The sequence below is a fragment of the Drosophila novamexicana genome, unplaced genomic scaffold (assembly GCF_003285875.2).
Source record: "Drosophila novamexicana strain 15010-1031.04,08,12 unplaced genomic scaffold, DnovRS2.1 tig00000387-arrow-pilon, whole genome shotgun sequence".
NCBI classification, from domain to species: domain Eukaryota; kingdom Metazoa; phylum Arthropoda; class Insecta; order Diptera; family Drosophilidae; genus Drosophila; species Drosophila novamexicana.
The window spans coordinates 1596841-1624452 of NW_020824800.1; the positions used below are offsets into that span (position 1 = coordinate 1596841).

At 36.3% G+C, this 27612-nt stretch overlaps 2 protein-coding genes across 2 annotated transcripts in view; one reads left to right on the forward strand and one right to left on the reverse strand.

Annotated features, from left to right (window-relative positions):
• Positions 1-23214, forward strand: part of LOC115760285 — a 57082-nt gene extending 33868 nt beyond the window's left edge. Inside the window, exon 9 of the mRNA XM_030701557.1 lies at positions 23196-23214. The gene's annotated coding sequence lies outside the window, so the exon portion shown is untranslated. The remainder of the gene's footprint in view (positions 1-23195) is intronic.
• Positions 860-27612, reverse strand: LOC115760287 (lachesin). The gene is made up of 11 exons (XM_030701559.1): positions 27127-27612; positions 14100-14427; positions 13138-13256; positions 11457-11642; positions 10798-10912; positions 10124-10204; positions 9781-9912; positions 4652-4771; positions 3769-3942; positions 2400-2666; positions 860-1450 (listed from the first exon to the last, which is right to left on the reverse strand). Exons 2-11 carry the CDS (start codon positions 14218-14220, stop codon positions 1260-1262), a joined length of 1506 nt encoding a protein of 501 aa, XP_030557419.1. The 5' UTR covers positions 14221-14427; positions 27127-27612; the 3' UTR covers positions 860-1259.

Genomic DNA, 27612 nt, shown 5'->3' on the forward strand with positions numbered 1-27612 from the left:
GTTTATGCATATAATTATATATATATGTATATATATAAATTTTCTTATATGTATGCATTCATCAATATAATTTAAATAGCAACCAGTTTTAATTATTTCGCGTTCATTATTAATATACAATACGTTTTCGCAATTTACCCAAATATATTCCGTACAAACTATATACTAAAATAATTAGACAGTGCGAATCTTCCACATTATTCCAGCTGTATGCAAAAATGCATTTCGAGCCTTTCGTTTTGCTGTTTCTTCATGCAATTCGCAACAAGTTAAAGCTTCGATCAACTGGCAACTCTTAGAGTTAATAGCAACTTTTGCTTATGATAAGATTTTGAAATTGATATACGATTAATCTCCACTTATTTATGTATTAGGCTAGCGGACCAGCTTACAAACTTTAGTTTAATACTAAAAGAGGTCACTAAAATAATAGATATGTATAATCGAAAAGAGCATGAAATAAATATACTATGTTATATGCTTATAAACAATTTTGTTAAATAATTGTATTTAGTTATTTCATTATTATTCTGATTAGATTAGATATTGTCTGAATCTTTCACTTCATGAGCTTAAATAGCAAACTTACATTTCTCGTAAAGTATTAGAAGTAGAGTATTTTTTTTTAAACTCATTTTAGAAACTTTAATGATCCTAACTTCTTGAAAAAAAAAAATTGAGCCCTTTTGCTTATGCTTTTATTTAATGCAGTCTGATATATATATTTGTGTTTCAGTTGATTTCATATGTTGTGGTAAAATCATAAATATTAAATTTGATTAATTGAAAAAAAAAACTTCTCAAAAATGATATACATACATGTTTTATTATTACATATATATATAGTTTAATATGTCTTATATGCAAGAACAAGCTTAAGCAAAACAATGAAGTATGCATATCATTTGTGATCGTATTTTTGTTTTTTCTCGAATATATTGAAGAACTATTTTTGGTTCGTTATGTGCTTTACTTAATTTTGTCAATATAGTACTTAGCACTATTAAAATCTTAGATGTGTACGTAGATAGGTTCATAACTGTGCTAGCGCAAGTAAAGTTTAGCATTGCTGGCTATGAAATGACTAGACAATTGAAAACCTTTTGAAATCGTCCAACTCGAACTCGAACTCGAACTCCTCCTGTTTGTGCTGCAAAGCCAATATTCTGCAGTGTTCGTATTGCGGCACTGGCGCGCACGCTTTTTTGCCTGGATGCCGCTTGTTACAGTCTGGCGTGGATTTCGTTGGAAGCATAATTTTAAATGAGCTTAACTAAATACATGGACAATATGCAAAAAAGAGCCACCAGGGCATTAGTCGTTATCGTGGCTGTGCCAAGCAGCTGTGACCCCGCACTTGGAAACATCCAAGGCGGACTAGGTGACGGTACTGCACCCGGCGACTTATATGTTTTTTCGTATCCGTTGCGTGCTGGAAGTTGCGTATGTACTGCAAAAACATGTTTAAGCCAAAGTTTTAGTGTTTAAAAGTGTTTTAACAATATTTTATGGTTTTTTGGTTGTCCCATTATTTTATATCTATATTTTAAGATACTGATATTCAGATATCAATCGGCCTTATACATGTTCCTATCCTCCAATAATACATATAATTTAATCGAAATAATCTTAAATTATTTGTAGCTATAAGTCTAGTTATAAGCTTAGTTTGCAAGTCACTTTTGCAGTAGCTTGGCCTAAAACTATATATCTGCGCCTGTTCAGTTTCGGTTGCCGCTGGTCAATTCCGCTTGTACACTGATGGGGGGAAGGGAGGGGGCTTTGAACAAGGACAGAAACGAAATTGAAACTGACTGCCGGAAAATTAACTTCAAAAGAGATTTGGAAAGTACCGAGAGTTTTACCAAAATACAGTTTCACTGATAAATCAGTGCACTCGACAGCTGCACGAGTGCTAAGTCCTGGTGACTACTACAGTCGTTGAGCTGGCTAGAGAAATGGGTGGCAGTAAGTCCGTAGTCGTTGAAGGGGGTCACGTACTCTTGAAAGGGCTGCTGGGACTGCTACTGCTACTGCTACTGCAACTGCATGGGAGAGCGAGTATGTTGCGGTTTGTTGTCCGTTGTACTTTTGGTTGCTAGTTTCGAAGGAAGCAAAGATCGAAGAAGTAAAGGCACCAAGCCGCCAAGAGTTTCTTAAAAGGGCAGCCCTGGTGCAGCGACATTATATTTGTCCAAGTCATGGTCCCTTGGTGGAGAAGTGCCCCATGGCTGGTGGCTTCGGCATCGGCATCGCATGTGCATGCAAGCCGAGTATCCTGGTCCGGTGGATGTGAATGTGGATGTGAGTGTTTGTAACTGCCGCTTATGCCTGACTTCATTCTATGCTTGCTCTATGCAGCAGCATGTATTTGTGGAATTTTCTAAATCGTAACTTACCTTCCGCTCCGTTTATCATGCCGTTGACGTTTCCACTTGCCACAATACCACCGGCACCACCGCCGTTGGCGCTCTGGGGCACACCAATCCCGCTGCCGAATACATCGTTCTCTTGCTGCATTTGATTTGAGAAATGGGTTTCCTTGGCACGCACCACTTCGTTCAGTCCCTTGTTGTGGCTGGGCTGCTGCTGCTTCCGACGCGGCTTGGCCGTTGTATAAACGTGAGGTGTTGCTGTCGTTGTGGACTTGGGCGGTAATCGTAATTCTGCAAGAAATTGCACCAATTATGAAATGCCGAATGCCTCTATGCATGGCTAGACCGGGAAGGGGAAAGGGGAAAGCAAAACAAATGGGGTGGCAGACAATCCTTAAAAATAAACACTGGGCCAACAACAATTGCAAATACAAACCACCTAACGCTAGGGCTTTAACATTGCTCTACCGCTTTTATACCCTGTACTCATAGAAAATTATCAAATAAGGGTATAATGTTTTAGTGCAATTGTATGTCTAGCAGGCTTAAAGAGCAAGTGACACCAAATCTTTTAACGAGTGTCCTATTTCTATCATAGTTGAAAAAAAATCAGAATTGAGAAAAATGGAAGCACAGCTCTTAGTCGTGCACTCTCGCCTAGTATTTAGTTATATGTATTAACTTTTAATATCTACTATAGACCAAAAAATGTCAGAGTATAATTAAGCTCTTCAAATTGATATAGGCAAAAATGTCTCCGACTCCGACTTTTAGATAAAACTTGGACCCTTGAATCTATCGATTCGGAAGAAGTCAAGCACAACAAAATTAACTCTATTAGGAACAATAAGCAATGTGTGTGTGTGTGTGCTTGATGATATGTTAAACATTTAACCACAATTGTTTCTTTAGTGAATCCTTTAAGTGAAAATTAAAATTGCGCCCACCAGCTGAATGCAGCCCTGGTGGCAATGCGAGCAGAGAAAGTTTTCCGCTGATTGTGCAATAATTCATGCTTAGTTTTAGTGCTCCAACTCCAGTTTAGGTTGGCGAACGGGAGACTGGGAATGTGGGCGGGGCCGACTGCGCAGATGAAAGATAGAGAAATGCTTCAGTCGTCTTTAAATGAGATCGATAAAAATAATAGACCGACGAAAATCCTAGGTGATTTATTGCACGGAAACTGAACGAATTACACATGCGATGAAGACGCACACACACACACACACACGCACACACACACAAATACACGCACCCGTTCATTCTCAACTAAATTGATGGTTTCGAATTGTTCGAACTACTTGGCTTAGCCTGGGCCCACGGCCGAGTTGCTAAAGGAAAAAAACTGCATGTGGACAGCATTCAACTTGATATTAGCTTCATTTTATCTTACCTTGCAGTCGAATTCGCGTCTCACTCTTTCCAAGGGCATTCACACTGGAACAGCTGTAAGCGCCAAAGTCAGACTTTGTCAGGTGTCGTATCGTCAAATTGAGGTGCCACGTGTACAGGTTAATCATGGCCTCGGATATGTTGTACTTGTTGCTATTATGCAGCTTAACATTACCTACAAGTTAAGGATATCATATTAATTAGAAATCATGGAGTCGAAATTGTTTGTGTATTTCGCGCTAGCTCCAAACACGCCTCCACCCTTTACCACACACAATATATATTCACTTAATATTACAAAGAAAATTAAAAACCTTAATGTTCACACAGATCATACCCCGTTTCTTACACACAGAGCATTTAAAACATAAAACATTTTATGCCTTCATTCCCCTTGTTGCGGTTCAATAAAAGAAAACAAATAACGCTGGAAGCTAGCTATGAAAATCATTACTGCTCTTGCTGCTGATATTTTAATTTAAATAAATTGTTTCGCCTCACTTTAACAAGAGAAACAAGAGTGCTCTAGTCGGGAGTGCACGACTTGGCGATACCCTAAACTTTAATAAATTTCTAACACAGCTCTGTAAGCTCACATTTTGAACAGGAAAATGCACTTGTGGACTTTCTTATTTATTTAATGAGTCTCGGAATTTATTTAGTCTTATTTAAAATAAATTGAAAAAAAAAAGAATTCCCCCTGCCAACCAGGCATTGGAGTTTTCCAATTGGGACGTGACTTTTTTAAAATTCTTTTTTAAACTTCTTCCTCAGACCGTTAGTCCGTAAAGACAGATTATTATTGAAAACTATAAGAAAACGCATATATATATATATATAGTATGTGTATTTATAATGTATTTAAATAGTATAAATAATGTTACCTTCATTACGGTACCAGCCATTAAGCGGCTTCGGATAAACTTCCACTATGCATTCCAATATAACTTCTCGTTCAACCGGCGCTCCTACTAACTGATTAACAGCTTTAATAGTTGGAGGAACTGAAAATTAAAAATTGTTGTGAATATATTGTTAAACAAGAGAGTTGTTGCCGAAGCTGTTCGACTAGAAAATATCCTAAGCTAAACATTTTTAAGGTATCCAACTCAAGGCGTCCTTACTGACAGATATACATCTATTTATACAGGATCATTATAATAGCGTATAAATACGCTCAATCCAAGAACAATTTTTAAGAATGTCATAATGGTCTTGCAAAAATATATCAGCCTCTCGATCTCAGAACTCATAAGAATTATGAACTTGAAATTTTCAACGTAGACAAACGCAGAGTCGAGCAAGAAAGAGGTTCTAGTCGGGAGCTCCTGACTAGGGGATACCCTGAACCCTCTTCTTCCAACATCAAACGCATATATATATATATTCTATTTTAAAAGCTATATGTCATGTTTGGTGACTCTAGCTCTTATTATTTACCAAAATTGCCCAAAACAGGATATCTATATCGATTTTTATGGATTGCTTGGAAGCGGAGCAAGTTATCGATTATCGGAAACAAACTTGATCTACATCTAAAAGTTAAGTCTCTAGCTTTTATAGGTTCTAAGATCCTTGCGTTCATACATACGGACGGACGGACGGACATGGCTAGATCGACTCGGCTATTGATGCTGATCGAGAATATATATAATTTATGGGGTCGGAGATGCTTCCTTCTGCCTGTTACATATATTTAGATTTTGCACAAATACAATATACCCTTATACCCATTTTGAATGGGTTCAGGGTATAAAAATATATATATTTTCATATATATGTATATCTATATCTCTTCCCATTTCTAAAATAGTCGAGTTCCTGTACCCGCAGTTAATATTATATTTTGGCTTTTAACACAACCCTTTAAATTCTTCAAATCATAATTCCAGAAAGTTAATGCAGGTACTTATGATGCATTTATGCAACACACACAAACTGATGTGCGGCCAATTGCGTAACAAATGGCGATGCCACAGAATTGAAAATTTAATGTTAATGATAATAAAAATGAGTTCAAAGGGCATAATTATTAAGTGTGTTCGTGTGTGTGTGTGTATGTACCTAATCGCAAATGAGATTTGTGAAATTTTTGGGGAGCTTCGAGAGCCTACAACCCAAATTAACACAGAGTTTTCCATAGGCTATCATTTGTATTTAAAAATCAAGCATTCAATTCGAATTTTATTGATATTTCGGAAATGTAAGGAATGACGGGATATGTACGAGAGCCAACACACCAAATTGATGCCAAATTTTACTAGACTTTCAGTGATACTTCAGGAATTATATTTTGGAAACGGGACGAGATAAATCTAAATTGACTCAGTTAGAGTATTTTGTTGTATGGTATTTACAGCTTAAAAATAGTTCACCTTTTGGATACCTCTCCGTATGTATAGAAGAAAGAGTATCTGCTAGTCGGGCTCTCACAGTTCTTTATGTTGTAATTAAAGCACGTAAAAATAAATGCATTTTACCAATCGATTAGCTTAAATAGCAACATTAGTTCGTATGAAAATTGCCAAATTGAGTTGATGTCTATATGCTTTAATTTGGATTAAACAATCTTAGATGATTCAAAACAATTTCCATAAAACTAGCATCAAATGTATTTATATGTCGGTACGTTAAAATGATACATTTTATATGTTTACTCTTTGTACTTTTCCCGGCAGATTACACTGGCTGGGGTAAGCCAAAGAAGAAGCGCGGGTGTGCTTTGGTCGGGTGCGTGAGTCGCAGGCTAAGTCTGCGGAAAATGGTTGGGTGGTGTTTTCATAGGATTACTCTCTGCTAGTTGTATGGGTGCCACCCGAGTGTACTATGTGTGTGTGTGTGTATGTGTGTGTGTGGGAAAGAGAATGACAACTGTAATGTTCTGTTTCAATGTAGCAAAAGCTCTTGCTATTTTTCCTTTCGCTGGATGATGTTTTGCTATAAGGGGTTTGTGTTGTTGTTGCTGCTGAAGGATAATTTTAAGCCATAAATAAAATGGATTAAAGCCCACTGATCCGCTCATCAAAAAAGATTTTACCCTTTGTAGCACTAAGACATTATTAAAGATTTTCTTCAAAATCGATAATAACAGCCCTTTCTACAGTGAATTTACGTTAGTTTAGTTTGCAATTTTCGTTTTAGCTTTTACTTTCACAAAGTGAAATACTAAGGGAATTGAGAAAAAGTCAGCTTTCTCGCCATATACGAAATACGCAATATACATATACTTATAAGAAAAGTATGAACGCTACAGTTTTTCATATATTTTCTTTTTTATTGCCTTTCACGCTACGACTCCAACTTCAATTGAGTTGGGTGCTCATTTGGCGCAAGTCCTCGCAACAACAAAAACACTGAAAGATTTCTTGCGAAATTGAGGGCCTGCCTTAGTCTTGGAAAAGGGTTGAAAACGACATTATTATTATTCGATTATTATTCGATATTTGGCTTTTTTTTGATATATGTTGAAGTGCTAGAGCTGCAGCAATGCTTATTCTACAGATGCTAAGACAGGAAAGCATGATTTACATAGCGAATTCTACACACCCTCTATTGAAAATTGAAAATTTTAGGTATGGTTTCGTTTGCCCAAATCTTTGACGCATTTAAATAGATTTTTCTCTAATTAACAGGTAAAGCAACTATACATATCGAATATGTTAACATGTGAACAAAGGGAATTTCTTTCGCTGTTTGTTTTGCAATTTGTTAAATATTAAATTAGTGTCAAGTTTAATCAAAACATCTTGATAAATAACAACGTTTTTCATACAACAGCTTAATTTTTGATTGATCGTTCCTACGGCAGCTATATGTCATAGAGGTCTGATCCAGTCCCGACATATATACATGTATCCGACATACTATATACAAAATTTAATGACAATAGCTTTAAAACTGGGAGACTAGTTCGCATAGAAACAGACGGACGGACAGACGGACATGACTACATCAACTGGGCTCTGAGTTGTCTTCTTCTATGTGTTGCACATTTCGAGACAAAATGATAGTACTCTCTGCAAGGGTATAAAGAGGAATAAATGGGGGCATAAGCTGTCCTCCGGCAGCTATATTTGCATATTTTTGATTATGAAGCTTAAATTGAAATCCTTATTTGTTTAATATCAATACTAAATTGGTTCTAATTTAAACAACAATTCTTTACTGTGTGGTCATTAAAATGTATAAAGCAGACAATGCATCAGCAGTTGGGCCTCTGTATGCTAGTTGAAATTCGGAGCTGTATTTTCCTGTGCTTGACATAGACACATTGCCCAAAATTGTAGTTTTATTTCCCTGCACTGCCGGATTGCCCAGTCTCTCACAATTATGGAGTTGTTATTTTCAAATGTTTACTACTGGCTCATACTAGCACAAGGATCCGATGCAGTGCACAGTGTGTACATACGTGAGCACTGTTATATGTAAATGTATGTACTTCAAATGGCATACATACATACATATACATGCGCGTATGCATATACATATAATTTCTATAACACATTCTCGCTACTACATACACATACGCACACATTTGAAGTAAACAGAATAATAGCTCATGACAATAGTTCAATGTGTGCTGCCCGCAGTCCTGCCAATGCAGCTAAATTTGGCTAAATTTCCAGTTGCCAGAGGTTCTGGCTATTTTTAAAAAGATTTCTTAGGCAGTTTTATAATATCTTCGGCAGGGTTGGATGGATAATTGAAGCCTCAAGCACTGCATTGAAAAAGGAATGCCCGATATTAAAAAAACATTTTGTACCTTCTGCAAATCTACTCGTACAAAACAAAATCTAACTGGACACAAACAGGACAAGGTATGTTTTGAATGAATTGCCAAAAATAAGCAAGTGAACCTTTCCGGCTGTTTCTAAAGAAACTGCTCAAATGAAGGCATCGCCTGCCTTGGATGTTCCTTGCTAATTTATTTCAGCTCCTTGTATACCTTGGGCCATACATTTAGCTACATTTTTGAGCTGAAAGTTGGCAACACTGGCTGCCAGCTTCATTGCTGCACTTCACGTTACGAGTAGTTATTACAATAGGACGCAGCACATACTGTTTCTTGTAGTTATGTACATTTGATACGCCCTGCTTGAAACACGAAGTGCGACTATCGCAACTTTCTACAACTGGTACTCTCTGATTTTGACTTGACAATCTCATGGTGTTGATTTGTGTCTAGTGCCACACCAACAGCATGTTTAAGGATCTGGAACGGTCGCTATAAAGGAAAATTGCACAGCAAAACTTTCTTGTTTCAGCCAAAGTCACACACAAATCTTAAATATTTTAACACACATTTTTACGTAAAAGCAAAAGGTTTCAATGCCAAAACAAAAGCCCTAAGCCGTAGATATCTGTCAGATACATTCAGCCAAAGCCAAAACGAAGGCGTTGACAGTCGAATTTCCGCATGTATCTAAGCATTTACATATGTGATCCTACACTTGATGGACCGTTCACCAGGTTCCATCCATCTTCCTATCAAATAATGTACAGGTTCATAAAATACAACAAGAAAGTTACATACGGTTATCCGAAAATTAAATACCCTTTGCAAGGTTTGTGATATATATCCAAAGTTATACGAAAAGTACATATGGCTTTTCTGCAAGCTTAATCATATACTATTTCAATATTTTTTAAAGTAAATATTTCCTTTAATTGACGACAATTGTTGATATATCTATTGGCTTTTCATTGGTTGACATTTTTTGATAATATAATATTTATTAATTCCTTAAAGCATATTTTTCTCTATGAAGATAACTTAATAATTGTCCATTAAGCCCAAGATAGGGGCGGGAGAAAGTCGGGAAGATCTATCTTTTCTACGGTCAAAGGAGTATTACGAATGTAAAGGAGTATTAGGCCGTCGGCATTCTTACATATTGTGTTCTATATTTTATCAAGATCTCTTTAATTTGGAACTCAAATCTTTGCTAAGCTATCTTTACGCATAATTAAAAATATTTATATTCAAATTTATAACCAATTGTTAGGAACTTACAATTTACGTGAACATCAAAACGTTTGCTTACTGAGGGTGGGACACCATTAGATGCTATGCAAAGGTAGCCACCCATATCGGAACGGTGGACATTTGTGAGAGTCAGTCGCTCGCCTTCCACCGACTTGAATGCTGAAATAACAAGAAAGTTGTAGTATCTTAATTGATGTTTGATAAAGTCCTTATTACAGTGACATATTTAATATATTACTAATATTTGCAGTATATGTGTACATACATACAGTTGTGCTTCTTAGGTATCTGTCTGTTCAGTAATATCGACTTATTTCTGATAACAGATTATCTAAGAAGCCATATGATGTTAGGATATTAAGATATGCACCTTGCTTGTCTCTACTCTCCGATCTTATTATAATGTCCTTTCCGCCTTCACGTCGCCACTGGACCATAGGTTCTGGTACACCTATTTGATAATATAATAAGTAAATGAGTAGCGTAAATGGATAATTTTTAAAAAAAAGGCTATCTTCGGCACGCCGAAAACAATATATACCACTCTGCAGACATATTGCCGATAGTTGAGTTTTGTTTATAGAACTCTTTTTCTCAAAATAATAAGCACGTTTGAATGACTTTTGTGTTTCTTAGCCGATCTTGATGATATTTTCGATAGTAGATCGTATTGTGCTATAGAAAATTCTCAAAAAACATATATTTTCTTTTACTTTGACTGATTTTTAGTAAGGGGTTGAAATATACTTGATCTCTATCGCCAAACAAATTGCCATCGAACTTAACTAACTCACTGTCCAAAACTTCAACGTCAATTTCGGCATTTATTCTGGTTGGGATTAAGCATATAATAATATATATGTACTTTATGGGTTCTCGACTTAAGACTGAAAGTTCACTCATCGATTTAGGGAAGACGGCAGCTATTGGCAAAAGTTCTTGCATGTGTACGTATAGATATTTTTGTTTTATATACGTTGTACATATATGAGTAGAAGTTAATAAAATCTTTAATTTAAAATGAAAAAAGAAAATTGTGAATACCTGTTGCACTGCACTGAAGCGCGATACTGCCGCCTTCTGTGCTAACACCTTCATCAATATTTTCGTCGGGATGGTAGAGAATGTCAGGTGGAACCACGACATCTAAATAGCCAGACTGTAAAAAGACAATGCATATTATTCTGATTAGAAATATTTGATCATATATTGAATAAAACAAGAGACAGGTAACAAACTGAATAATACTCTCCAGAATATACTGCCAAATTGGCCTACAATATTGATATTTCCGATTAATTAAGCGCCCAATAACTGTATTTGCTAACACTTTATCTCATGCGGTAAAACACGGTAACATTTAGTTTCTCTTTTGCTTACATTCCAAATTTGAAGTCTATAGTTTCTGATAATGTCGAGTTTAAAATACGGACAGACGGAGTCAAGAACGCTTTTGTTGATATCAATATTTAATAACGAAAGCCTTGAAACTAAAGGCAAGGCTCGCCCTCAACACTTGCAAAGTGGCCCACACATTTTCGACCCAGTGCCTACCTGTGGCAAAGCCTTATTTTAGAGCTCACACATAAGCTCGGACTGAGACGCATATGGCTATAAGATTACCGAGTCTGCCAAACACCTAACGCTTGGAAATTGAATGGATGACCGCTGCTGGGTCAGGGGCAGCGCTGTGGTTGACTTACCAGACTTTTCATGGGATCTGTATTCACTTGACACATGTAGCTGCCAGAATCATTTAGCTGCACGTGGGATATGTGAAGTTTCCAGGTGTTGTGTCCATTGTGTGTCACTGATAATCTTGGATTTAGGGATACCATATGTGTATGTATACCAAGTATTGCTTTTGAATCTGATTTAATCCATGCCACCTGAAATTGCCAAAGCAAAGGGAGACACACCATCGTTGGTCAGCCTTATAAGTTTACTTCTGCCAAGTTTACCAACAACCAACCCCCCCATAAACTTACTTGCATTCACATGCACAGACATACATACAGACATACATAGCACAATACTCTGCTCTTGTGGGCCTTAACATATTTAATTGTATACTTACGCAGAAGTACATGCGAATAACATAAAATATATTTGTATAGATGGGCAACGCGACCAAGTTTGCGCAAATGCGGTTTAATGGCTTATGGAGTAAACCAGGTTGACTTGCAAGAAAGTTACCATCGCTATTTCATAAGCTGGACTTTTGTAAATGGGCTGCTCTTTTTATACCCTATACCCATTCGAAATAAACACACAATCCCGCAAGGCGCAGTCTGCTTCAGCTGTGCTGCTTCTTGATTAACGTGGGAATGGGGAAAGTATCTCAGTACTTTCTGCTCTTTTAATCTACGCCGGGATATGGCGATGATATTGATCTAACTTACTCAAATTACACTCTTTTATTGTATATAAAGTCGGAGTCTGCCAAATCGGATCACTATTTCCAAATTATAGCCGACAATAATTATTAATAAGATCCCTACGAGATGTGCTGTTCTTCTTACAAATTAGTAAAATCTTGGGAGTAATATTTTTGAATAGAATCCTTTTCGCAGGACCTCAGATAATCTTTCTATTTTATTTTGCTTAGCGTAAATAGCAGCAGAGCTAAATGCAAGAAACAAAACAATGAATGCTAACCATAGCTATAGGTCGTAAAACCTTTATTTTGATTATTTGAATAAAAATAAACGTTGAAGTTAGGTTTCGCTGAAACAAATTTTTTGCGGTTTTTTGTAAATATCAATGCAAAAATTCTTTCTTTTGACATTGCGTTAAGTGCAGAGTATTTATGAACAGGTGAAATATCAATTTTATATAAAAAGCCAATTTTCGTTAGTACTTAATATAATTTTTAATAAATTGAATTGTTCATTTGAATAATTTTGGAAATGTGGTAAAGCAAGTTATACTTCTGGAAAACCAGATTTACGAAATGTGCCTGAACGTTAGAACGTCGAACTGTGAATCAAACACCCGAATATTCACAGGATTTTATTCTTGATTTTACAATTTGATTTTCGATACAATATTTTGTTTTTTGGGTAAATTAGTAGGCTGCCTTTTAGTGCAGTTACAAGAACTCATAGTCTTACAATAGTAAAATAAAAGCAAAACGCGTTTAATGGAAGTTATAATGTTTTAGAAGGAGCTAACTCTAACTAAGGTTTATCAGATTGTAAATACAACACATCGGTAAAAAAAAAAAAAAAAAAATATTGATGATGCCTCTCAATTTTCAACATTGGACATTTCTATCAATGAATTCTATGTTATGAACATTATCTAAACATTTTATTTATTCGTTAATAGCTTGAGGTTCTATGTCTGTAAACATGGCATCAAATGTTTCAAATAATAACATACCCGATATTGTCCCAGGTTGTCGACAACGCAGGTGAATGATATGTCACGTCCTTGTGGTACGGTAATATTTGTTAGTTGTGCCAAAAAGTGCGGTCCCACTTCATCAGGTTCGCTTTGACCTATTATTTCACATGAAATACAATAAAAAAAAATAAGTTAAAGTAAAATGTATGTGAGCACAGGTATACAGGTGTGACTTTTATAATTAAACATCTTTTTTATAGCATAGTAATAAAGAATATAAAGAAAGGAAAAGTGTAATAAGCAAATGTAAAAAGCACCACATGGTTATTTATACTCACTAACAAAGGGAGCAGAAGATGTAACAATTTTGCGAAAAAGAATTAGAAAAGAGGTAAGTGTGCTTTAGTGGGGAGTGCCATACTTGGAGATTCCCTAGACTCTGCTTCCCCCTGCATATGCATGCACAAAATTATTCGGTGTTTATTGTCCGAAAAATGTACTTTTTTAATTTTTCTTTTTTGGAGGAGCTATACAAAAAGTAAAATATTCTGAATCTGTGTACAGTATACGAAAGTCAACATACTAATATTTGGTATTAAGTGCTCTGAGGTATACTTAAAAGCAAGATTTAGGATGTTCATTCTTATTGATTTCATCGAAACGGGGAAACTTTATCGGTTATATAACCCACATAGGCAGGCACTAGAAGGACCTGAATTTACGATCAATAGTACTCAAAGATTCTGATGTCGATGTGCTCACATAATCAGACGGGCAGGCAGACGGACATCGCCGGATCAACTCTGCTAGGTTTGGAGATGCCCAAGAGCATTTTATTTTTTAAATTCATTTTCAAAAAGCAAAAAACTTAAGACTTTCCCCAAAAAAAGGTTTTGATATCCCGAAATTGTGAAATAATTAATATTGCCAGAAAAAAGTCAAGAACAAATTTCATTACTAAATGAAAAGTCATAATTATGCCAATGGCCCGAACTTACCTTGTATATTTGATAACGAATGACTTCCTTCTGTGCACAATAATCCGGTGAGTAACAAAAGTATGACGGAGGCTAAGGTCCTCACGCAGAATTGTGTCTGAGTCATTGGGGCAGTCTTCATTTTAATCTCAGGCTTCTGATCGTCAAAGGATCTTCAGGTACTTCCAATAACTTACTATCTTATAAAATATTAATAAAAATCTCGCTATTCGAGCTGATCCCTTGCTGGCGATATTCGTTTACTTATTCCATAGAATCATTTCCATTGCCAAGTATTGTCTTTGTTAACAATTCATCACTTAAAGTACATTCCAAAAAAAAAAGTATTCTGAAAAGCAGCAAGAAAAACAGTTGTATTTAATTAAACATGCATTTCCTGATGTTGTCCTAGTTCATATATATTCTGACTGTCAACGAGAAAGTATGGATATCTTTTGATAGTTGCAGATTTAATATTAACTCAGCTGTTGGTGCTGATCTAGAATATATTTACATACTTTATGGGGTCGGAGGTGCCTTCTTTTATGCGTTGCACATTTCATGACCAAATTATAATACCCTCTACAAGGGCATATAAATATAGATTAAATATATAAGGTCATCCGCCACATCAAACACCATTATGAACCACCGATATTCCTGATCAAATATGGAATAGAATAGAAATTTCACCCGCAACTGTGGAATTTTTCGAAAAATGTGAAACTATTTTCTTTATTTTTGGTTTCAAACTAATTTTCATTTATATTATTACAACGCTAGGGTTACATTTAAAATACTTGCGGGGAATAGTGAAAGGAAGCGTAAAAGTGAAATATTCTGAAAGCTTAAAATGCAATCTGACTCCACAGTTGCATTCTAACTCAAACTAAAAACCTTGATGGTGATATATAAAGTTAAAAGTATAAAGATTAGATTAATATATTTGTGCAGAGTAGATTGAAAGCTTAAACCCTTAGGAGGGTGAATGAGCTCTCCATCTTCACTGACCGTATAGTGCTTATTAAAAGGGAGACTCCACGAGAAGTATTTATTTTTCGTCAGACAGCTAATGAGGCTTCTTCATCCGGCATCCCCAAATGCAGTGGCTTAGCTAGCGGCAGCCGCAAGCAAGTCTCAACTCACGAAATTACAAGCATTGGCTGGCTAGACCATTAAGGAATAACAATGTTGCTTCCATTTGGCGGAGGAGTGCGTTAGGACTGGATCAGCAATGCCATAGTCGCTTGTATTAACGGGTGTCAGATAGTCTCGACAAACATCCACAGGCGGAGCAATCGCCGAAAGGAATGAAATGGATATATCAAATATGATCAGTATATATTATGAACAGAGATGTTCGCATACCAAAGCTCATCAAAAGCCATTCCTATTCTATGGTAAAAGGATTCCATATACAATACAATTCAACCATAATATACATTGCCTTAAGAGCTCCGGTTGGGCTTACATATTCTAGTATATTTATATGCTGTGCACTGTTAATGCAATAATTATCTTTATTTGTAAAGCTATTTTCTCAACCGAAAGGCATAAAATGAAAGGGCAAAAGGCAACCAAAGTTAAAACCAAATTCCTGTTGTGGAATGCGTCGCGCAATTCACTTTGCCAAGCGGAATTTCTTTACCAAAATTTCAAGTTGTGTACAAAAATGTGTAAAGTGGTGGAATAATACATCTAATTCAAGAAGGGTGGGCTGTGCTCACAATTAAAGAAACAATATTCTTAAATATTTAAGAATAAGACAACTTTAAACTTAAGAACATGTTTCATATTTGTTATGCGCCTTCCATTCGCTGGTCTAGCCTAAGGAGCCATAAATACTAAAGTTGGCATAAATTTGCTCGCTCTAAAGTTGTTTCGATTTTAAGCGGATAGTTAGCTGCATCATGATAAAAGTTGATGAAAACAACCTAAAAGTAAGCATATCTTTGGCACGCCAAAGATTTAATACCGTTGTGAATAGTGAAGCTTTTCATCATTTTAAGAAAACAATGCAAAAATGCAAAAAAATCAATGCCCGACTAGCAGATGCCCTACACTTTCTTCTACAGAAACACTTAACTAACATTCATAAAACTAAATCTAAGAAAAATTGAGTTCCCTCTGCCGATCTCCAGCTCGCAAATACATTCGCCAAGCAAACTAAACTCCCAGAAGGAAAAGCTTGTGGAAAAAAAAAATAAACAGAGTATGTAAGAAACAGCACATCATACAATACAATCACAATTGGAAAACTATGTTTCGTAACCAATCAGCGATCTTTTTGTGCTATCGAAAGGGTACAACTATTCAAGGGTTCGACTATTCATCCCTTTTCTAACTCTATTAATACAATTGCAGTTGATATTTTGTTATGTGCAAGTGCTACTATTTTAGCTCATTTTACTTATATATATAAATGTTTTTTTTTGTTCAAGTCAAATATGAATTTAGCGGTAACGTATAAGGCGTTGCCAACAGATCGTTAAGCGAATAGGGCACGAGTTCGAACCCATCGGGGAGGGCATTAATTTTTTTTATATGGTAGTCGTATCGCTCTACCAATAAATGTTAGAAAAAATGTGGCAATTATAGGATCTCAAGGAAGGATGATGAAGTTTATCTTAAATGTGTTCCAAGTTCATAAGTCTTTCCATACAATTTGTGACTAAAATGAATCTATAGTAATAAATAATCCATGGTGGGAATACGCATCAAAATTGAGGGCTCTAATTTGTACAAGCGATACATTATATACAAACATGGCTTTAAATATTTGTTAAAACGTGAAAGACATAGGAGTAAATAGTAAAGAAAACATACGTTATGCTCTTAAAATGTATATAATTCACAATTAAAACATTGAAAGAATATATGCGGAGGGATGGACCGATACAAATGTATAATATAATTTAACATTAAGAATTGTGGTTGAGTATTGATATATAAAGTAGGTCTGCTGAACTACATTTTTAATTATATATTTTTTGAGTATAGAGCATATGTTATCTTTAATTTGTACCCGTATGTCTTTCACATGTTAACAAATTTTTGAAGACACGTTTGTATATAATGAATCGTCTGTAAAAATCAGAGCCATCAATTTTGGTGCGAATCCGGATGCTTGTGCGTAATGGTCATTCATCAACAATTAATCGCTCAGATGAAGAGAGGGAGAGAGAGAGCGAGAGAGAGAGAGAAAAAAAAAGAGAGAGAGAGAGCGTGTTAAAATAAGGAAAAATATTCAGTTGGAATTTTTAATTCTCAACGATTTCAATCAAAGGATTTTGCAAATGACCAACCCATCTGCTTGTCGGCTGCTTGTTGGTGAAGCAATGCGATTGCATAAAATGCTTTAACCACATTTTATGTTTGCTTTTGCACACTCCGAACATCAGGCCTCGACCACAGCAACTGCCCTCCGCCCCACCCCAACCCAGCTCCGTTCGTTACTTCTGTGACATCATTGCCATCACCATAAAGTGCCTGCTGATCCATTTATTCATATTCAGTTTCAGCTAAAATCACACGAGTCTGCAGCAAACCATGTGCAATTTAAAAGGGTATACCCGAAAAGTAGTCGTCTCTAGCCATGAGTATGGTTAGCAATGCCCCAATGCAGAGTCAATGCTTACACTTATGTATGTAAGTATGTACATACATGGTGCATTCAGTTGGACATTACGCATGTGGATTTGCATGACCGGATTGCTGGTTCGGCCACTAAGAGATACAGATACAGATACAGATACAGATATGTATATATGTGTAGGCTGTGCTGGTGTTTGTGCCGGATCCGGATGCGGAATTTCGAAATTGTGCACTGTCGGGTAATTCGAAATTCCATTCGCCACAATTTTTAATCAGAAGTAACTGGTGTGGTCGAGCATTTCCGACGGCCTAAAATAAAAATTCAAATAAAAAGATTTGCGTCTGAAATCTCATTAAAAACAATTCCGTTTGTGAAAACAAACAAATAAAAACAAGTGAACGAGCAAGCAAGCAAGTAAACGCACAGAAACATGGACATATCCATCCACACGCATGGACGACGAGCGCAATGCTTGCGCTCAAGCGTAATCCCTACAGCTGTAGCACTCGGACTACCAATACCATCAGATGCCCAGATCCGCTCCGCTCTCGTCCCTCCGTTGGCAGCCACTGCCGACTGCCAACTGCCACTGCCTTGAACTTGTCAGTTCGTTCATCCAACTGATGCTTTGGTGGGCAGGCGACCAGCTTGGCATCAGCGTGCTGCTCCTGTTTGTCCATTTGATGACGAAGAGCTACCATCAATTTGCAACACTGCCACTACCACTGCCACCGCTTAGCTCCCGCCCAGGCGGCACTCGTGCTCCGCTGTTCGCCTGGCCGCTGCCCACTGCCCGCCCCCACTTTGAGTGTAAACACATAATCCATTTAAATTGTTTGTGGTTTTTCTTATTGTTTGTTTCCCTTCTTGTTTTCATTGTAGCTGCCGTTTTCGCTGCTGTCGCTGTCATTGCCGGGCAAGCTATGCGAAGGCAAATCAGGCTCATGTTCGAGGCCTACCCATTGCCTGCTTTGCCACTAGATAAAGAGAAAAGCGTTTTTAAAAAAAACCTATTATTTTTTTTTTCTGGTTTGAAGCTGTGACATTTGCTGTACTCAAAATAATGTGCATTACCATCAGTCTTTGGCTGGGCCTTGTTTGATTCCAACCGTGGGAAAATTAACGTATATCCCTGCTAGTTTGAACCCCATTCCCACATAAAGAAAATCTAGAAATTTACATTTTAAATGCTAACAAATTATTTTTTATTTATGAATACAAGCAAACTGCTGCAATCAACATATTTTTGCACTTTTCTTTGCAGTTTTGTGGATATTTTCAAATGTATTATATAATTATTTATTCAAACTTTTTTTTTTCATAAAGAACTATAAATATATTCTGGATCAGCATCAACAGCCGAGTTTATATAACCATGTCTGTCTGTTTCTGTGTGAACTCGTTTCTCAGTTTTAAAAATGTCTTCTTGAAACTTTGCCTTGAAAAAGTTTTGTCGCAGTACATATATCGGATCCGGCCGGATCGAACAACTATATCATATAGCTACCAAAGGAATGATCGACCAAAAAGTAGCTTATTGAAAGGAAAACTATTTTGTTTATGGAGGTGTCTTGACCTCACTCGCCATTTATTGGCTTAACTTTGTTCCTCATCTTTATATATTCTTGTTTCAACATCGAACCACTATATCATATATCCACATCGAAAAGTAGGTTTTTATATGGTAAAATATACGGTTTTACAAACTAATTTCATCAAACTAATCAATTTTCGAGCTTCATTATCCTTACTTATCTGCGAAACCTTAAGGCAAATGTCTTCAAGAGTATCGAATCTTCGGCTTGCCTCAGACCTTATTTTCTCTTCTTAGCTTATGTGGGAAACCTCGCCGCATTGTTTTTTGCTTGTTTGCTAATTTGACTTCAGATTTATATAAATGAAGTGGACCCAAAACCCATTTTAATTAGGTTAAGTGGATATTATGGATTTGTACAAGCGTATGAACCGGCAGAACTAAACCTCTCCAGATCCATAAAGTATATAGATTCTTGGCGATAGATTCTAGGTCTTGTTCATATGTATTAACACATCGATCTCAGAACCTTTAAGATCCAGCTACTAGAGAAATGTTGAACGTAGTTCCAAGCTCAACCCGTGTCTATACAATCGAACCAATCGATATCGAAAGTCTTGCTGGTTTTTTTAAGGAGCCAACATTGTCTGAACTTGGACTTTTACAATTTGGTAGATGTTTCTATAAATTTCATACATTTTACCTACTTCGGTCAGACAGGACGTAGGTTTAGTTGTTTATTCCATTCTTCATTTCCACTGACCTGGGTGGACCTGGGACCTGGGAAATTTTCGAATTTGTTTAAAATGTATCCGCCCTGCCTTCTTTTGCATTAAATTTTAGATAAATCTTTTCCACACGTTTCCCAACCTCGAATTGGAAGCCAAGAGTCGTGGATTTACGAAACTCAACAGACCAATTCTCTAAATCCCATTTCCCATTTCAAAATAGTCGAAAATAACGCATACAGCAAAGATCTCAACTTCCTATTTTTTTCAGTTTGGGCTGCACAAGTCGCACTCTTGCAAGGTATGCTTAGAAAAATGCTTAAAAATGTATTTGTCATATGTCATACATATACCTTTCGCCAACATTTACGCAAATTCATCATACCCTGCCGTAATTTGTTGCCATTACTGAGTTGTGTACAGAGTATCTTCTGGTCTGGTACTTTAAACTTAAGCACGCATATATGTTTAGCCAGTTGTGATGGAGTCACGTCCTAAGAGTACTCATACTATTATATATATTATTGTTTTTACGTTCTTTATTGAACTTTATTTGCCGACATGGGCTTTTGCGTGAAATTCACTTATCGACATCTGAAAACAGCAAGGGATGCACTGAGTTCCATTTGGTGACACAGCGAGTACTCTGCATAAATGGCGGTGTTTTAAAGTGTCAGTGCGAAAGTCAAAGCTCTTCACATTTGCATAGCAGCATTATCACATATGACGGTTCCTGTCGCTTGCAAGTCAATGATGAAAGTACGAATTATATTGAATGTTTTCGTTACTTTCAGTCAAGCAACGGTGAGCTTTGGCAAGTTCTGTAGCAGATGTGTGTAAGACATTGTTTCCGGGATGCAAATTTGCAAATCGAAAAGATGCAGCTGAACTTAAATACCCTCACTGAACGCTAGCTAAAATAATATGAATCCTATGGACGATGCACATCATACTTTTCTGATTAAAATTTAATCTCTTGCAAAAAGCACTGAAACAGTCGATTCTTATCTAATTACCAAATTTTGTGTCTCACCACTCCTGTAATCTACTTAATATTCTCATCGGAAGGATTCTTCTTTTCTACAGCCCCAAACTAAAATGTTAAACTAACCCAGCAAGAAGTTCGCGGACTATTCTTGTTGAGCTATGTGATATAGCAAATTTAAGGAGCATAGTATTCTTAATTTACGACTGATCCTATGGCAGCCATGTAATACACTGGAGATGTTAAATAGAGTTTAATCATATAGGAACATAATTAATTGACCTTCATTTTATGAGCAACAAGGATCCGGACTCGAATCTCACGCTTATGCAAGGATGTCGCATTGATTTCCTAAAATAATTGATAGGCTGTAGCTATATCCTTTACTTATAAAAAACGGAAAATACTGCGAGTAAACAACTTCGATTGATTCGTCCTTTAGAGCTTCATAATTTGAATATATTGTGCTCAGATACCTTGTAAAACTACTTTCGCCCGAACGTACCTATTGTAACTATATAATGCGCATGATGAAACTATTAAATAAATGAACTGATCTTTCCTATGACAGCTCTCTGGTATATCTATATATATATATATATATATATCAGACCGATCAATTCTATGGCAGACATATGTATCATAAAGTGGTTCGATCCTGCCGTTTCCGACATATGCACTGCCTGTAACAGAAAGTCTGACCAAAGGGACAGATGGCCAGCCATTTCATGACAATAATGAAAAAATGGGATTTTTCCATGCGCAAGCATTTTCTGTATTTATCGCCCAACGCACACTCATACATTCAAATACACACACACATACATATATATATGCGTGTGTACTTTTCCGATTGCGATATCTGATTGTCGTTTTTGCTGCAGGGCCGGAAACAAGTGCTGTTATCGGGACGTCGAAGACTAAATACTCTTGCAGACATATACCAAATTATAAAAAATATAAGTCACATAAGAACTGAATTGCAACTAAGCTAAAATAGACAGACAAGTGTGCGTGAAAATAGACTTGTGGAAATGGATATATTGATTTGAAGCTTGATACCGATAAAGAATATATATAACAAATGGGTGCGATATGGCCATTCGTCTGTTGTCTATATAAATCTGCAAATTTAAGCATAGGTGCTAGAACACCACACGCACAACCAATCTATTGCTTTTGTCAGTCACCTTCCATTACCCCACTGTCGATAGATATCCTATCCGTTTTCTCAAGAGTTGATATCGAGAAGCAGTCAAAACTGTCTTTAGTATATAGGTTGTCGTATATGTATATTACTATATATACTACTATATATATATATACTATATTATATTCGGATATCACTCCATAACTTTAAGGCACGCTACAACTCAAGGCTTTTTAAGAAAAAATTTAATTGGATTCTAACTAATTGGGTTCAAAAGGGGCCCATAATATCGAAACTTCAATATTAATAGCTTAATTAACCACGCTAATTAGCTAATAGGTGTTATTATTTTTAGAGTAAGCACACGTTCAGAGATACTAATTAAGATTCGCAAGAAATTTCTATATGGAAGTAAACAGAGATAACCCTCGAATTAACTAAAACTGACTCTTCAATCGGCGTCGAAGGAGGTGGCAATATACAAGCATTTTTTTTTCTGATACATAAAAACATTTGCACTTTTACCTTGATTTAAAGGATGCAGGACAAACGAAAATTAACAAGTAAGTGTACTCTAGTCAGGAGTGACCGACTGGGAGATACCCTGAACCCAGCAGTATCCATTCATAAAATCTATCTTCCTTATATTTATATATACACAATAAACAATGTCTAGCTATTGAGGTTTCTGAGACCGTCGGGGTAAAAGAGGATAGCTGACTGACATGGATAGTTCGAATCAGCTACTCGTCCAGGTCAAGGATATATGTATATACTTTATGAGAAAGGAGAGGCTGCCTTCTGCCTGTTATATACTTTTTGCCAAACAAAATTAACCATTTTCAGCTATGTTCAATAGATTCAGGGAATCGCATATTTGAAGTTGGTAGAAGAAGGTTCAGGATTATACTCTAGTCGGATACTCCCGACTAGTGCGCCCCTACTGTAAATATAGATGCACAAATTAATCTAAATTCATGTCAAATTAATTCGTGATATTATGATTTTAAAGTTTTCAAAAATCAAAAAATAATGCTTCAGATGCTTTGAACCACATACTTAATATGACAATATCGAATCCCTTACGCAAGAATCGTTTCCACAATTTGCTTTCATGTATTACAGGGTCGTGCAATGTATATTTACATATATACTTCTCTATGTACCTAAAGGGCCACCGCTTTAATGAGACGTACCCAATCGTATGGAGAAAGAGGCAACTGAAATAGTTGTCCGGCAAAAGTTGCCATGCAACACAAAGAACAATGAGATGGGACGCTAAATTATCACTGTACGGAGACCATTCGATGCACTGTCTCAGGAGAGTCACTATGTTGTAGTAATAATAATAGAAATAAAACCAAGTGGGAGCGATGAGAGACGGGACTGCCCGCTTATGAGATACCCTGAAGGTAGGAAATACATGCTATAAAATGACTCCATGATGCTATTAGTTATTTGCTTTTATTTTGATTAGGCTTTTCAGTTTTCATTTTTCTGTTCTTAGGTCAAATATTAATAAATTAGTAAAATTAATTGTCCGATCATTATACCCTAGGGCCTAAATATAGGATCCAACTGTGTGTCAATACGATATCCTAAATATTCCTCAATATTTTAAGGGGGATAGGGGACGTTACTAAAGTGTGAATTATTCAACATACTCTGGCATATTTTCGTAAAAACGTAAAAACGGGGGAACGGAGTTATCTATGATTTTAAAGAAATCTAGCTCTTATAGTCGCTAAGATCATACATACATATATACGTAAAGTCTGGCGGAAGGACTGACAGGCACAGAGACATTGCTGTGTGGTTGGAGAATCCTCCCTCCTGCTGCCTCCTACATGTGTTTGTACGCAACCGCATCCCATTCCCATTTTAAATGGGCTCACAAAGAAGTGAGAAGAACGCACGACTATCATGAACATTTGCATACTCTGTATTCATATTGAAATGATATTGCTCGGTTCCGCTTAAGAACTTAATTGCCAATATACATGTTGTATGTGTGTTTGTAAAAGTCCATACTCCTTTCACAGGCAGTCCTTAAGCCGCTGCGCTTTTCATAAACTGGGCCCGCACCCCTTCCGCTTGCCCTTCCCTTCACCATCAGCGTCACCGTCATTCCGTGCCTATGCCTGTGCCCAATTGAGTTGTGGAGCGTACCGTGTCTGTTGACTTTGTTCCCTATCAACAAGTCGCCACTTAATTCAATTACATTAGATACGACGAGCAAGGAAAAGGATGAGACGAGACCTTATAGTATATCTGAGTGGAGCCATCCAAGCAGCTCTGTATTCATTGGGATGGGAACTGCGATAGGCCAAGCATAGAATCTGCGGTTAAATGACAGCTGAGCACTACTGTGCTATTCATTCCGTGAATACAACGCACAAGGCACTTAATAGCCGCCGGCACTTTAATTTAGATTTTTCGCCTCAAATTGAATTTTTAATGTGGTCTTGTTCTGAGAAACTGTTTGATGAAACAAAGGTTTGATACTTTTAACAGAAGCAATAAGAACCCCAAACAAATTAAAAGCTTTGCTAAAGGTCAATCGTTAAATGAGTTTCCTAAATGTTGAGAAACGGCCAAAGGCAATCAATCCCATCAGCAGCAATTGCGATATTCATGAATTTGTTCAGCTGACCGATTCCATAGTTCGCAAATCAATGCATTTCAAAAATATATGTACATAGATTAGAAGGCATGAAACATGTATGCGATTTTATGTAGTTCTAGAAGCCGGTATTTTTTAAATTTAAGATTTAATTTTTCGCTCAATTCGCGAGTGGAAAATATAAATCTACTTATTCTATCCCGAACTCCATAGTTCATAGTTACATTTTACATAGATATTCGAAAAAAAAGGCTAAATATTCATTGAATGAAGAACAAAATGTTCGAATCAACAACGATTTCCGTCCTTGCTAGTCTTGAGCTGAGAATCTTGATTTCGAAATATTTGCTTCTTAACTCTTTGATCCGCATTACATCAATTTGTACAATCCGATGGTAAATAATATGGTTGCAAAATTTCCGGAAAATTTCCACATTTCCACCCCTAAATTCTCTGATTCTCATTTTCCACAAAAGAGACTTGGATTCTCCGAAATGTGTAAAATATGTCTCAAATAATTTTGCATAAAGATTATTCAAAATGAATAAGAACCCGAAAACTTAAGCTTCAAATCGTTCAGCAACAATTTCGTTTTGGGCCATGATCTAATCAGTCAGTCAGTCGATAGAAACCGTTTTATATATAGAAATGCGGGCTTAAATGCCAGGGTTAATGGAATGATGGATGATATACATTTCTCAATATGACCAAATGACTGCTAAACAGAGAACAGCTAAGAACTGCAATTCATTTTAAATACAAGAATGGGGTCAAAAATGTAGGAAGTTAAACCAAATGTGCACATAAGTATATGGTTTTAGCTAGGGTATTTCAATTTGTATGCTTATGGGATTTGGATAGATTTCCATCGGGTTTTCATTAATTTGTATTACTATGAACCGAACCAGTTTCACAAATTATAGGTGAGCCTTAGCCCAAACCGAACCATATTTTTCCAAAACAGAAATGCAATTTTCCGCTCAAATTGCTGCCTTTGAATGTATGTAAATATATGCATAAATATAGTACTGAAACTAATTTTTTACACTTGTGTCTGTCAACGTTCCACATGTTTCTTTCTTGCTTCAAATATTGAAACGCGTAATACTGCCCTAGGCGGGCGTGCCCGACTAGAAGATATCCTGACCGTTCTAACAACACAAAAAGATTAAGCTTAGACAAACATATTTTAGGTGTTCGTCTCGGCTGTGGATCTGAATATATATACTTTATGGAGTCCGAGATGGTTCTTCTATGCGTTACATATTTCACGACAAAATTATAATACCCTCTGCAAGGGTATAGAAAGATCGCCATCTAATATACATTATATGTGTGAATACATGCATGGTAATAATGAATTAAGCTGTTATTAGACTACAAATACAATTTGATATTCCATATTTATTAAACAATAGTATCCGGTGAGCTCAGCGCAAACAAATCCTAGGTTCAAGGATTTCAAAAGGCAGACTTACGAACCAAACGCACTGACAGCTTCTTTTGGATTGGCAGCCTTGGTCTATGAAGTATATGTACTTTACGAGAATCTTCTCACCAAGAGAATCTTCTCACTTAGACAACTCATATGCCAAGGACTGTAAGCTCATAACATAAAAGTCCGATGCTAACGATATTCTTTTTACAAAAGTTCTGATTTCTAGCAGTAGATCCCTGTATGATAAATAGCCTCCACTTCGATCATATGTTGCATTAAAAAAAACTGGGAGTGTAAATTGCAGAGACAGAAAGACATGGCTTATAATGTTCAAATGTACCTAATAGAGTCGGGGATATCGCCTTTAACAAGATGGAAATAGATAGATCTTGACAAAATAATAATTTATTAGAATACAAATAAAAACCCTAATCATAATAATAATAACAAAAAGAGTTAATTAATGTGGAAATTCCATTAGGAAATTAACTTAAAACTTTACTTAGCTTAAAAATACGATTGAAATTTTGTAATTAAGCCTTTGGCATTTCGAAAATATGTATTATTTTTTTGTCATACGACAATATCTTGTTCAATATCAGCAAATAAAGGATATATCAGATATAAAGGATCGTCAGAGGCTTTGCATAAGTCCATATTTTTTCACGATCGAATTGTTAAACTATTGTTAAAACAACTTTGTTTTTGGTTTCTCAATATGTCATAATGAAACTTATCATATACGAGCCCTCTCTTGCCCTTATATCAGGCAGCTTTATAGAAATAATTGGTTGCTTGGAAAAGCTTTTTTCTCAATATATCTTAACCGAACTCATGCAATCGCGATATAGACAATCCTGCTCGGAAATCTGCGAGGTCATGTAAGACCATGTCTACAAGGATATTACATCTTTGGCACATCAGAGATGTAGAGTAAATACGTTTGCCTTGGCAGAAAAAAAAGGAGGAAAAACAATGTATAATTATATGCTTACAGTAATAGAAATGGAGAGAAATGCATTCAGTTTCATTCAGTATTTGCCGTTTCCTTTTTGTTTGTATTGCATTTCTGTCCATGGTGTGAAAAACAGCAGCGATTGCTCTTCAAGTCCTGCACTAGTTAAACTCTTAACAAAACGGATATTTTAAGCACAAATGATCGGGCGATTTTCAAGCATTAATACATTCATACTAATTACTAATGCACTAAGCTGGCAATAGATATATTAGTATTAGAAAAACGCATTGCTGCATCGACGACATCTATTCGCTGTGGTTAAGAATTGGCCAGCTCGCTCACTTTAATGAATTAAAATACATAGTTTGAGTCTATGATATCTTAATTATCACCAGCCTGATTTCAACATATATATGCACTCGTATGTATGCACGCTTTTAAGCCAATTATAAACGCAACGACGGGAATGCACGTCTTGGCCACGAGCCTCGAATGCGTTGCCGCCGACTATTTGTATTTAATT

Coding starts and splice junctions, on each gene's coding strand:
- LOC115760287 (XM_030701559.1), bottom strand. CDS start 14,220: ATGAAGACTGCCCCAATGACTCAGACACAATTCTGCGTGAGGACCTTA. Junction 10,913..11,456: donor CAGATCCCATGAAAAGTCTG/GTAAGTCAACCA, acceptor GTCTTTTTACAG/TCTGGCTATTTAGATGTCGT. Junction 9,913..10,123: donor GGAGAGTAGAGACAAGCAAG/GTGCATATCTTA, acceptor TTGTTATTTCAG/CATTCAAGTCGGTGGAAGGC.